Below are 12038 nucleotides of genomic sequence, written 5' to 3' on the forward strand. Positions count from 1 at the left end.
CTTTCCAAACCTTGCATCACCCAAGAGCATCCTATCCTTCACGCGTTACAAATTGCCTTCAATCGGCCAGAAGAGCAACGAGCAGGCCCGTCAGACGGAAAGTCTCAGCCTTAGCCCAGTCTCTAACCTGCTGAAGTCCATCCTCATGCTGTTGGGTTTGGCCATCAAGGGCTGGTAGCTGTTGCTGCAGTCCATGGATCTGGCTCATGATGGCTTGACGCTGGTTCCCGACCGCCGCAAGTTGATGACCGAAGTATGTCTCTTGCTGGTGCAAGTGGTCGGTAACTCTGCGAATCTCAGCCTTGTAATTCTGAGCGTCGGTGTGCTTGTCCTGCATGTGCCACTCCAGGTCAGCGAGCTGCCGGTTTGTCGCAGCCATTCCCTGCTCTCGAGCAGCAAGCTCTTTCTCCTTCTGCTGCTGTAGCACCATCTTCTGCTCTGCCTCCTGCTCCTTGACTGCCAAGGCAGACAGGCGAGCTTCAAGGTCCTTCATCTTCTTCTGAGTTGCGACATCATCGACATCATCGCCTCGTGGGTTAACGTTTAGACCCTGTCCAGTGACTGTATCGGCTCGCTGCCGACGCTTCTTCAATGTTTCGGGGCTTACAGGTGGTGCGTCAGGATTCCTTGCGCCACCTGTACGCTGTGCTTGGCCATCCGGAGTCGGAAGAGTGCTGGCTCGCTTCTGATAGATAGCATAGTGCACGACCTCACCCTAATCACCTATTAGCTGGTTTGCAATACGTTCGAGTTGTGTCTCATACCTGTGACCAGCCCAAAGAGGGTGGCTTAACAACGGGTATGGCTCGAAGGTCGTTGAACATGATCCAGGATGCATTCGGCTGAGCCGACGTGTGGCGAATGTAGCAGATGTAATGACCGGCATGCCAATTGTTCACGGCAACGAGATCATACAGTATGGTCTTCTCGTCGGAATCGTCTTGTTGAGCTTGACTCAACAGCTCCGACGGAAGGTCCTTCAGCTCCATGTAGGGCGCTAGATCAATCTCATCTGGCATGTCAACTTCGTTGAGGTGATGATCAGCTCCGACATCCAGATCATTTCCATATCCACCACGACGAATACTGAAGCAAACATATTTCGCGGGTCGGACCATGCGCCGATACACGAAGTGACCAGTGGCATGTGCGTTGTCAAATTCACATTTGTGTCCTGAATCGATATCGAGCGTCTCGAAGGTCCATCTTCGGAGAAGATCATCAAGATCGTACACGCTGAAATCAGTCCTGTCCGCCGGGAAGTCCAAGTAGTTGATGAAAGTGTGCTCGAAAGAGCGTGAGATGATGCAGCAGCCAGCCTCTGCGCACGGTACCTCTTGTACGCATTGTGTGATCAACAGATCGGTCAGGTCTGTCTCGTTACCTTCGGATTTCCAGGTATCCCAGTAGATCAAAGCGTCGTCACCAATTGGGGACAACTGCTCACCTGCCTTGTTGGTAGCTTCTTGATCCTGGGCAAGCTGTTTCGTGGCGCCACGTACTTCAGGATCTGAGCCATCGGTGACAGAAACCAGGGTATCGCGCACGAAGTGCTGACTCATCCGGCTCGTTCTTCCAACGGCTGTCCAATGCATTGAGGCGGCTGAGTACTTGGTTGGTGACGTGTGGTGCAAGCTTGACTCCGCCAGCATCGAGATCGTCGAACAGCTTCTGCAAATGTTCTCACGGGTGCTTTCTGAAGGAAGATACGGCTCTGACGGATCAATCCCATCTGTTCAGGATCCAGGTAATCGGCATTTTCGCCAAATGGCAAGTAGAACGCATCGCTCCGACCAGTCTGAGCCTTGTAGAGCAATTTAGCTTCTTCCCGCAATATAGCACGAATGTCAGGGTTGTTGTGTAAGCACTGCAAGACTGTAGACATGTCGCACGTTTGGCTCAAATTGTGCATGTTTCGGTGTCTTGTCATTGGCGGCTGGAGATCGCCACCACGTTCGCCGGGTGATGAGGCACCAGCTGAACCGCTTTCGGCATCAGACTCGAAGGATGTCGCTGTACCATTGGTGATGTATCGTGCCTTCACCCCGGGGTTGATAGTAGGAAGCTGCTCTGACCAGAATCCGGGACTCTCCTTCTTGAGGTTGGCGCGGAAATCATCTCGCATGGCTTCTGTGTCGCTTTCTCGATTGCCTTTAGCGGCATTTCCACACCAGGGTTCGACACAGATGTTGATAGCATCGATGTCGAGATTCGCCAATGAGATCTCGTTGCCTTCTTCCAGCCCAGTTGTCATGCCGGCAGCATGATCATCTTTGCCAATCGACAAGGCCAGGAGATGACGGACGTATATGCTGCATGGTAATTCCAGGGTCTGGTGCTTTTGAACCCTCGAGCCATGGCAGAGCAGATAGAAGACCACACAGATGAGTCTAGGCACATCGAATGTCGCAATGTGCCGCTTGTTGCACTTTCGCTTGAGCACAGCCAGTTTGGGTTGGAACATGGCGTATATCATTGCCCAAGACCAGTCGGCTGGATTTGGACCACCTCGAAATGGGTAAGGAACTTCGTTGATGGCTGGGAAGCGAACTCCAGCCTGGTCTTGCACATCTTCAATGAATTTCTTCACTTCATGGATTTTCGCAAGAGTTGACTCGCTTTTGCCGAGGGACTTGTTCATCCTGATCCTCCAGAGATAAGGTTGATACCCAGCATCCTGATCTTGAATGCGCGCACATGCATCCAGTGTTGCAATCCCCGTCTCGCACTCATTGGCAAAGTCCCGGAGAAATTCAACCGTATAAGTCTTGTCCAATCTAGCTTGAGTTGACCATGGGACTTGAGAACGGATGACATGCAAGTTGTCAATGAAGTCGATAACATTGTTGACGGTCTGCGCATCCCCTTGCCGAGAAGCCATGTCGAGCTCATGCAAAGCCTTCAGACCGATGGGCGGGTTGCTTTGAAGTAGGATGTTACCGTAGAGTCTTGTGACGCACATGTTTGAAGCAATGTGCTCACGTGGTCTGCCGGAGACCTCAACCAAGGGATACTTTGCTTCAACGCTCGCAGACAGGCGACTGTTCTCCCTGGTGATAGGAGTGTCGAAATACAAGTCCTTCCACTGCCAGTTGAGTTCCCCATCTGATTCCTCATAGTATGATTCAACGGTGTCGAATGCCTCTTCAATCTCTCGGCGCCTATCTAATGGCTGTACTTTGCCTGGATACACAAATTTGTGCTCCTTGTTCATGGTCGTATTCGCTAAGTTTCTGACTCTGTGAAACTCAGATTGTTGACTCCAGATTGAGGAAGACCTCGGTGCTAGGCCGGCATGTGTCTGGCTGACTTGTGTTTGAACGACCTGCGCTGGCAGTCGATTCTTCAAATCAGGACGACGAAACTTCCCAGGCGCACGGTCGGGCGGCGCGTACATGCAGGGCAGCAACGTACGGTTGAGTTATCAATGATTATCGTCGTCAAGCTCTTGCAGGTTGTTCTGGCTCCGCAAGTTCCGCAAGGGTGAAGCTCACAGCACTGTTCAGCTTCTGAGCAGATGTCCCTATCATCGGCCATTTCTTCGGAATGCTTGAAGTGCATGTCAGCAGCGTTAGCGCCATCTGCCCAAGCAAGCCAAAGATCTTGCGTGTGCATGAAGCGACTATCGATGACCTGGTACACCATATATGCTGCGTGTAAATTGGGCACCTTGATCAGGGGTAAATTAGAGACCATGGCACGCGCGGCATCTGTGGCCGTCATCATACTCCTCTCCTGACCATATTCTGCCAAGTTCTCGACCAGAGTTGCGGCGTCCACAAAAGTCGCATCGTTTTCGCCATGCCTGAACAAAAGGGGAACTCCGAATGTCGCAGAAAGGGTGGCCAGGCTGGTACCGATCTGGCGATAGCTTGCTGAGCGAAGGTGCAGCTGGGACACCACATACGCGGCAATGTCGAATAAGTTACGCTGCTTCGCTTCGGGCAACTCGAGGCCAAGCCAGAGAGTGCCATCGGCTTGGCCGAGCAATGCGTAGTGAGCCTCTCGGTCTGGCACCTCGATGTTGCGGGGTGTACAGTTGAATGGCAATGCAACTCTGGTGGTCAACGCGCCGCCGGACCCGAGCTTGGTGTCGAAGTGTGATACTTCCACGACCAGACTTGGCTTGTTGTCGATAAGACTTCTCCTGATCGTGTATGGGATCTTGCCAACGGTTCCAGAAGCTATTGCATGGTGCAGCAACAGTGTCTTCATCGAATGATTCATCTTGTCCAGGTTGTAGGGAAAGCGCTCCAAGTACTCGCGCAACTTCACCATAGCCGCATTCGCGCCGGCTACTTGCGGCCAGAGCAGGAGCCCATCTTTTCCAAGAAGCGCAAGACTTCGACCCGCAGGAAGCCAGGCGCTAATAGGCCCGGCAGTGTTGAGAAGCTCAAGAGTATGTTCACGCCTGAGACGCCTGAGGATCCTGAGCCAGAACAGCAGACTGGCAATACTCGTCCTCCGCCCGCGCACCCTGGTGCGTCGATCGAACTCCCATATCGTCATCAGGACTCAAAGAAGCCGGAAGAATTCGACGACGACGAGTTTCTCGAGGCGGCACCAGAGTTGGAAGAACCTGCGAGGCCAGCGCACCAGCCAGGAGCTCCCGTCTCCGATGAGAAGGAGGTCGCGGAGTACTCGAACGAGGCTCGAGTCTACCAAGCGCGCTACGAATCGGTAAGTACAGGGACCCACATGCGCATCGATGATGCTTAGCTCACTTGCTGTGCATGCGCTGTACTGACTACAATACAGCTATCCGATGATCACGACAACGGCCGCTTCGCTGCCTGCCAGGAGGGCTGCCTCGACCTGCTCAGCGAGCCGCATCTTCCACGTTACACGCGTATCCAGACCTGACAGATGCTTTCCACTCTTTACAAGCCACCAGCCGCCGAGCGGTGCCTCCTCGAGGCTGCCGAGATCTTGGGAAAGATGGAAGGCGCGAAGGTTCAGGTGAAGCTGCTGGAGGATGACAATGACTTGATGCTAGCCGATATCAAGCAGTGGCGTGTGGAGAACGGTCTCGTTGGTGTGGATCTCGAGGATACCTTGGAGGACGGAAAGTCGATGTCGAGCGATGACTATGTTCAATTCGACCGCGACATCGAAGCAGTGCTGGAGAAGGAGCTGGAGGAAGAAGTGCAGCGCGTCATGGCGTATGGCAAGGAGGATAAGCTCGATGGTCCTGCTGCCGGCGAGGAGTAATGGGACATGGTGGAGTGTCAGCCTTGACAGCACACATTGTGTACCAACATTCGGGGACGAGGTTCAAGACGACCTGGTCTTTGCTTAGGTTCTCTTCAAGCTTAAAAGTGTATGCTGCCTTTCGTAGATAGTGTGCGTCCGCAATGAATGACAACCGGGCAGATGAAGCTGAATAACGTGTGATGTCCAATCCAACCTACTAAAGCATTACGGTTCGTCGCGCCCACAGGTGATCAGAGCAGATACTATTTGGTGTACAGCAACGCTATTTGGCATATACGGATCTAGCTGGAACCTGGGTGAGGTGAGCGACTTTACACTTGCAGTGCAAAGCTGATTGAACTCCAAGTTGAGCACCTTTCAAGAGCACTTATCATTGAATTGCAAGACCTCGTATCCTATGCTTTTTAAGCCCCGCCCTCGAGCACAATGGTTAGACCTCACAAACCGACAAGCTCTTACGGCTATGTCAGATCTTGTTGCCTAAGGACCTTCAAAACAGCCGGATTGGGCCAATCTGAATCCACTCCACATGCCAAATAGCTTCACTGTACGCGCCAAATAGCATTTGCCGGAGATCGGAGATCGTCCCGGTGTCCGTATTTCAGACCCTATCTACCGACGCACGCCTACTATAGTAAGGCGTCAGGGACGGCCTCCTTCTCCAGAGATTACTGCACATTCTGCCACCATGGAGGAGCTGTCCTCTACTTTAAAATCGTGAAATCCTTGTTCAGCACGAGCCCTACGAGTCCTGGCGAAGTATAAGTAATTTCTTCGCCTTTGAATCCTCTTACCTCGAACAATCCCGTTCGTATCCCCAACATCCACCTATGTTCTTCGACAACACACTGACATCACTACAGAGTGCACGGGCATTACGCATATCAGTGAGGATTCGTCCGAGATTGCGTTTTTGCTAGTTGAAAACTATCAGTATGCTGCAACCACACCACCGCATGTCACGAAGCCTCTTACTGACTCCCGTTGCAGACAGACCGCTCTTGTTGGTCTTAGGATCGGCAAGGAATTTTTGGCAAACCTTCACCCTCATTACGAGTGGCTCATTTTCATCAATCTTCTGCTACGCGTAGAGCCTTGGAGAAGAGACTGGCGATTCGTCGCTCACATGATCGCGAAGAATCCAGCTGGGCAGCATCGGGCACAACAAGTCCACCATGCAATGCATTGATCGTGTGTAGTAGTACTGCTGCCTGTGCCGGTACACAGCCACCATCATGCACTGTGCGGATCAACCGAGTCTGACTCTGATTGTGGTGACTGCCACCGAGAGACGAGGTGCGGTCTACATTACATGTAGCTCGTCCACGTTCACCACGTGCCTACCCCTGTCACTTGCCTCCTTTATGTTCCTACGAGGCGACCGCTTCTTCATACTGAGACACTGACAAACGCAGGTACGACAATCGCAACCGCCTGAAAGCCAATTCGAAACAAGATGACAGCTCTCCATCTTGCGCGGAACATCCGATCAAACGGATCGCATGTGCAGCTTGCTATTTGAAGAGCGCAAGCCGAGAATGGACGCAAGCTCGAAAGACCCGAAGCGTTTGCAAGACTCACCCTCAGACCCGCGACCACCAAAACGGCTCTCGCCATCGAACACTTCCCTCGCATTGCCGCCTTCCACTTCAGCGAATGCAAGGACCACCAACATGAAGCGACTGACTCCCACCTTCAACTTCTTCGACCAAGTAGTCCAGAACGAGGCCATCGAGGATGCCGAACGCCTCGAAGACTGGGATCCATACCGCGACAACAACTACAGCACCTCCTCATCACCGGGTGCTCGAGCTGGCAGTTTACCACCCATGTATCCTGGTACGTTACCGAAGTGCACAAGACATCGAGCAGTGGCTTAGACTATGGTGGACTCCATGACATGCGCTGAACCACGCGCTCCACGCACACCTTGGTCTGAGCCGCTGTAACGCGTATATCGAGTATGACTAACACCCTTCTGCTTGTAGGCCGACACGCACTCGACACGCTGAACATGTATATGGACGACGCGAGTGACCACGAAGAACCCCCCGCCACTGCCTCGCCACCAGGAGGTGTCGCAGTTGCACTCGAAGCCGCCACCATCTCTACCGATCCAGAACACAGAACTCCAGCCGAAGCACGTGGGCGTGCAGACACCGCAGTCAGCACCAACAGTCATGAAGCGCAAGATTCACCGAGCGACTCGACCGACAGCAGCGGCAGCAGCGGCAGCGGAAGCATCGACCTCAACGAGTGCAACGCAGAACAGCGTGCAGCTCTCTACGAACAGGCCTACAGCGATGTGACATGTACCCTCCGCGACTTCTGCGTGCCAGACCAATACAACGCGTACCCAAAACATGCCCCCGAGATTTTAAGCGCTTTCTTGGAGCATGCCACCTTCACCGTGAAAGTCTGGGCCAACTACGACTCTTACACCAGGAAGCTATACCGCCAGCCCAGTCGCGTGGACAGTTGTGGCAAACTTCAGCTCCCGGCCAAGCAGCGCAAATACCTCAACACCTTCAGCCGCGTGCAGTTCAGCAACATTGTCATGGAGGTAGGGACCCCATTCCGCACCCTCGCAAAAATCAGACTGAAAGCTGTGAACGGCGAGCTCGAGGTGGGCGGCTCATTATGCAAGGATGTCCATAGCCCGCACCAGCGACTCAAGCGGGTGGTCGTCGAAGCTATGAAGCGGATCAAGGAGGATGGCGTGGTGGGCGAGCAGTACGGGCTCACGCTGAAAGATCTTGGCTTGATTGCAAAGGAATTTGTCTATCTGCCAAAAAACCAGCGGGACATCTGGGAGTACTTCGAGAATTGAGGACGATCATCGTACGGAGCAACAGGGGACAGATCATCCGAAGAGAAGGGACGCGCCTAGCGACAGAAGTTGATCTGGAAGTGCTTCTCGAGGGTCTGCGAGAGCTCTCGCAGGTACGCGAGTTCCTTGAAAATTCGAGCGTGAGAAGTTGGCATAGAAAAGGAGGCGTCCCTAGAGGCCTAGACGTGCCCAGCCAGCGCAGTACAAAACCTTGTTCCACTGCATAGCATGCTCCTGCCTGAAGCTTCAGGGGTACCGACGTGAACGACAGCTCAGCCCACCTCGTCTCTTACTGTCATGGCTTTGGCCAAGCTCTTCACTGGGTCATATCACGTCTGTAGATCGGAATTCAAGAGGGCCAGCGTGTATTGTCGATGTCCTCATGCAGATGAGGAAGCGCAGGACAAACACTAAAAGAAATAACAAAAGAGACACAACGCCAGCTGTTAAGCAACTCAATTCTCAATTCCATTCCATAGCACTTTCTGTGATACAATCGCAGAAGCCATTCCAGCAGTCCCAAAGGCCCACCTCAGCCTCGCATAGTAGTACCCGGGCCGGTTCAACTCGATTCATGATGTAAAAGCCATAGCCACGCGGCCAAGATTTCCCCTTGCGGCTATGATAGACGCCGTGAGATGCTTCGCCAACGCCCAAGAACGCCGGCCCAAAAGACAATGTGATGATGAGCCAGCTAATCTTCCAGACCTTTGACAGACCAGCAAGTCAACCGTACTGAACAGCCAGCTAGTAGTACAAGCTGCCGTAGTACGAATGATCGTGCTGGCCCGTCTGAGCGTCCGGGAAGTACTTGTGCTCCTTGCTCTTGTTCTTACGCCTCAAAGTGGGAGGTACCTGTTTTCGCTGTCAGCACCAGCTCCCAATGTCAGGGTTGAAAGTGAACCAACCCACCTAACCCCCACCCCTAGCATAAGGATGGAAACCCGAGTTGCCTCTGCCTCTGCCACCGCCTCTGTAGTTCGCGCCAGGCCTACCAGCATTCTTCGGACCGGTTGGAGCACCGGCTGGAGCGTTGGGGGCATTGGCAGGCGGACCTCCTCCACGGCCACCACGGAACCCACCACCGCCGCGACCACCTCTGAAACCTCCACCCATACCTTGTGGCTGCGGCTCATCATCGTACATGCCATCCCAGGCATTACCTCCGCCAGCACCCTGCGCCATCCTCATCCTCGCCTGCTGCTGCTGCTCATACTTCTGCTGCTCAAACATCATCTGCTCCTGCGCGTTGAAGCCTCCAGCACCCTGCTGAGCGCCAGGACCCGGGCTAGCAGAGCCGTTCATTCCCGGACTCTGGCCTCCCTGTCCCTGACCTTGCTGAGCCTGCTGCTGCATCATCATCTGCTGCATCATTTGCGGATTCATGCCTCTCTGTGCCATCATCTGCTGCATCATGGGGTTCTGCATCATCTGAGGGTTCATCATTCCCGCGCCGCCCATGTTGCCGGCTTGCATGCCCTGCATCATGGCGAAGTATTGCTGCATGCGCTGCCAGTACTGCGCCATCATGGCTGGTGTCATGCCATTGGCTTGACCACCTGCGTCGCCGCCGCCGCCTTGAGCCATCTGGCTCGGGTTGAAGCCACCATTGCCGCCGCCGTTACCGCCTCCGTTGTTGTTACCCCAGCCAGCGCCTTTGCCGCCGCGGCCGAACTTGGAGTGAGGTGGTTCGTCTTCGCCCATCTTGCCGCGAGGCTGAGCGCGCTTGACTTCGATGGGCTTGCCGAGGATGGAGAGTGGTCCCTCGAGGGTACGTTCAACGGCCATGTCATTGTCGAAAGTGACAAAGCCAAAGCCTCGTGGGCGGCCGGTGTCCTTGTCCATCATAAGGGTTGCATCGAGGACGCGGCCGAACTTGGTGAAGAACTCCTTGAAATCGGATTCGGTGGCGTCTTGGGAGACTCCGCCGACGAAGATCTTGGCGGTGCGTTCTTGCTCATCACGAGGGATGGCACGTTTCGGGTCGATCTTAGTGGTTGTGTCAGTGAGATTGTTCCGTCTGTGTACGTCGTTACTTAATCTTACAAGTTTGCCGTCAAGCTGATGCTCTTTGACCATGACTGTGTTGACAGTCTTTGGGTCTTTGAAAGTGAGGAAGCCGAAGCCACGGGAGCGACCTGTGGCTCCATCGCGCATGACGGTGCATTCGACAACTTCGCCGAACTGTGAGAAGTAATTCTTAAGTGACTCTGTGCAGATATTAGACGTGGCTGAAGCTTGTTGGTACAGCATGACACCACTCACCGTCTGTGGTCTCCCAGTTCAGGCCACCGATGAACATCTTTCTGTAATGACATGTCAGTATAAATGCTATGGATCATCACATACGATTCTGTGTAGTCAGCATGAGCGTGAGCGAGCCTGTTCTCTTCCGTTCTGTCCTCCGTTCTGTCCTTCAATTGCCTGTCAAGTGCTTCCATCTCGTCGTGTCCAAGCAGCATGCCCCGGCCGTGTTGTGTACTGAGGCGTCTTGCAGTGCAATATTGTTGACATCCACACCCGGGATATGACACCGGTGTACACCTCTTTGGATGTTGCCATGAAGTGTCGAAAGGAGTAGCGTACAACATGCAGACAGACTTGGTATATGGTGGGCGATGCAGGTGTTCATCTCGTGTCGGGCACGTGCCGCTCTCCACAGCCACGCCGTTCCTCATGCCAGTGGCGTGGGGCTGCCGAACTCTGTCCAAACGGAAGTGCGCATGGCAAGCATGGTAGAATCGATTGATGTCTCGTTGCGGCATATCAAGCTGATTGTATGCATATCTGCTGGCGCGTATGCATATCGACTCTTCGGATCTAAGATCTTGCAGAGTGACGACATCTGCTCAGCTGCATGACACTATCGGCTATCTCCTGTCTGTGCTCTCTGCTGTCTGTCTGCTATGTCGCTAAGGCGGAGTTATCGTATCAAGCTATTGCTTCTGTCTGGTATGACTTGTGTCTGCTGTCAGGTTTTGTGGCCTCAAGTACAGTAGGTAGTGTAGACCTTTGATGAACAGTGTCCAGTTGCTCCATGACCATCCATGACTTCCTCCTTTTTCTGCCGGTACGCAACAGTGTGCTCGTGTACCCGCATGCGTCGGGTGCCAACCTTGCAGACCTGCAGCCTGCACCGAGCTTCCCGAAGACTCGACTTCCTCCACGTGTGTGCACCTCCAGTGCGGTCATCGCGCAGATAACTCTTGTCCATAATATTGATGTCGTCCGGTCGAGTGTGATTCGGTTGAGTGGAGAGGTGGTACCACACATCACGTGCGCGGCATAACCTTCTTGCCTCGCAGCACCGTCAAAGAAGCGACAGTGCATCTCAGTATCTCCCTTCCTCGATGGACCAGTATATTATGCAGTGCTCACTGCTCGCTCGCTCGCCCATGCCCATGCCCATGCCCATGCTGACGCCGCCGATGCGCCATCAAAATATCACTCAAACCAAGAAGTGAACTTACCCATCCTCCTTTGTGCCTATCGGACGCTCCTCAGGCCGCGAGTCTTGGAAGTCTCCGCCGTCTTGGTAGCTATCCATACCGCCCATACCTTGTGGCGGGCCATAGTTGTTGTCGTTCCGTGCCTCTGGCACGTTGGTGCTGCCTGCCACGATTACGGGCTTGCGCTCCGGCTCTGGTTGCTCGAAGTCATCGTCGGCGGCGGATGCCTGAGCTGCGGGCTCGGTCTTGATCGGTGCGGATGCTGGTGCCGAATCTTCATTGTTGGTGGTGTCATCGTAGAGACTGGATGATGTTAGTTGGAGGGTGAGGTGGACTCGAGGATCACCGGGCACTTACTCGGCGAAGAGATCGTCGTCGTCACCTGCGTCAGCCATGGTGATGGCGCTGTTAGTGGTCGGAGGGAGATGTAAACGCAGACGCGAAGAATTAGAGGGGTGTGTGCGGTGGTGTGGTTGAGAAGGAGTATGAAGAAGAAAGGTGGTGGTTGCTGTCGTGGAAAGCAAACAAGCTGAAGAAGCGGCTGC

At 53.9% G+C, this 12038-nt stretch overlaps 4 protein-coding genes across 4 annotated transcripts; 2 read left to right on the forward strand and 2 right to left on the reverse strand.

Annotated features, from left to right (window-relative positions):
- Nucleotides 1–58: 58 nt before the first annotated feature.
- On the reverse strand, nt 59–4278 carry CLAFUR5_09092 (uncharacterized protein; the record flags this gene model as incomplete). Its single annotated transcript, XM_047908240.1, has 4 exons — nt 59–715; nt 765–1610; nt 1688–3330; nt 3495–4278. The coding sequence occupies 4 exons, from the start codon at nt 4276–4278 to the stop codon at nt 59–61; spliced, it is 3930 nt and encodes a 1309-aa protein (XP_047766489.1).
- A 123-nt stretch (nt 4279–4401) lies between these two features.
- Nucleotides 4402–5211, forward strand: CLAFUR5_09093 (uncharacterized protein; the record flags this gene model as incomplete). Its single annotated transcript, XM_047908241.1, has 3 exons — nt 4402–4680; nt 4759–4849; nt 4895–5211. The coding sequence occupies 3 exons, from the start codon at nt 4402–4404 to the stop codon at nt 5209–5211; spliced, it is 687 nt and encodes a 228-aa protein (XP_047765986.1).
- A 1505-nt stretch (nt 5212–6716) lies between these two features.
- On the forward strand, nt 6717–8044 carry CLAFUR5_09094 (uncharacterized protein; the record flags this gene model as incomplete). The annotated part of the gene is made up of 2 exons (XM_047908242.1): nt 6717–7053; nt 7203–8044. 2 exons carry the CDS (start codon nt 6717–6719, stop codon nt 8042–8044), a joined length of 1179 nt encoding a protein of 392 aa, XP_047766494.1.
- Nucleotides 8045–8956: 912 nt separating this feature from the next.
- Nucleotides 8957–11888, reverse strand: CLAFUR5_09095 (uncharacterized protein; the record flags this gene model as incomplete). Its single annotated transcript, XM_047908243.1, has 5 exons — nt 8957–10033; nt 10091–10254; nt 10310–10350; nt 11515–11796; nt 11851–11888. The coding sequence occupies 5 exons, from the start codon at nt 11886–11888 to the stop codon at nt 8957–8959; spliced, it is 1602 nt and encodes a 533-aa protein (XP_047765989.1).
- Nucleotides 11889–12038: the final 150 nt, after the last annotated feature.

Source organism: Fulvia fulva, chromosome 9, assembly GCF_020509005.1.
Source record: "Fulvia fulva chromosome 9, complete sequence".
Lineage (NCBI taxonomy): Eukaryota > Fungi > Ascomycota > Dothideomycetes > Mycosphaerellales > Mycosphaerellaceae > Fulvia > Fulvia fulva.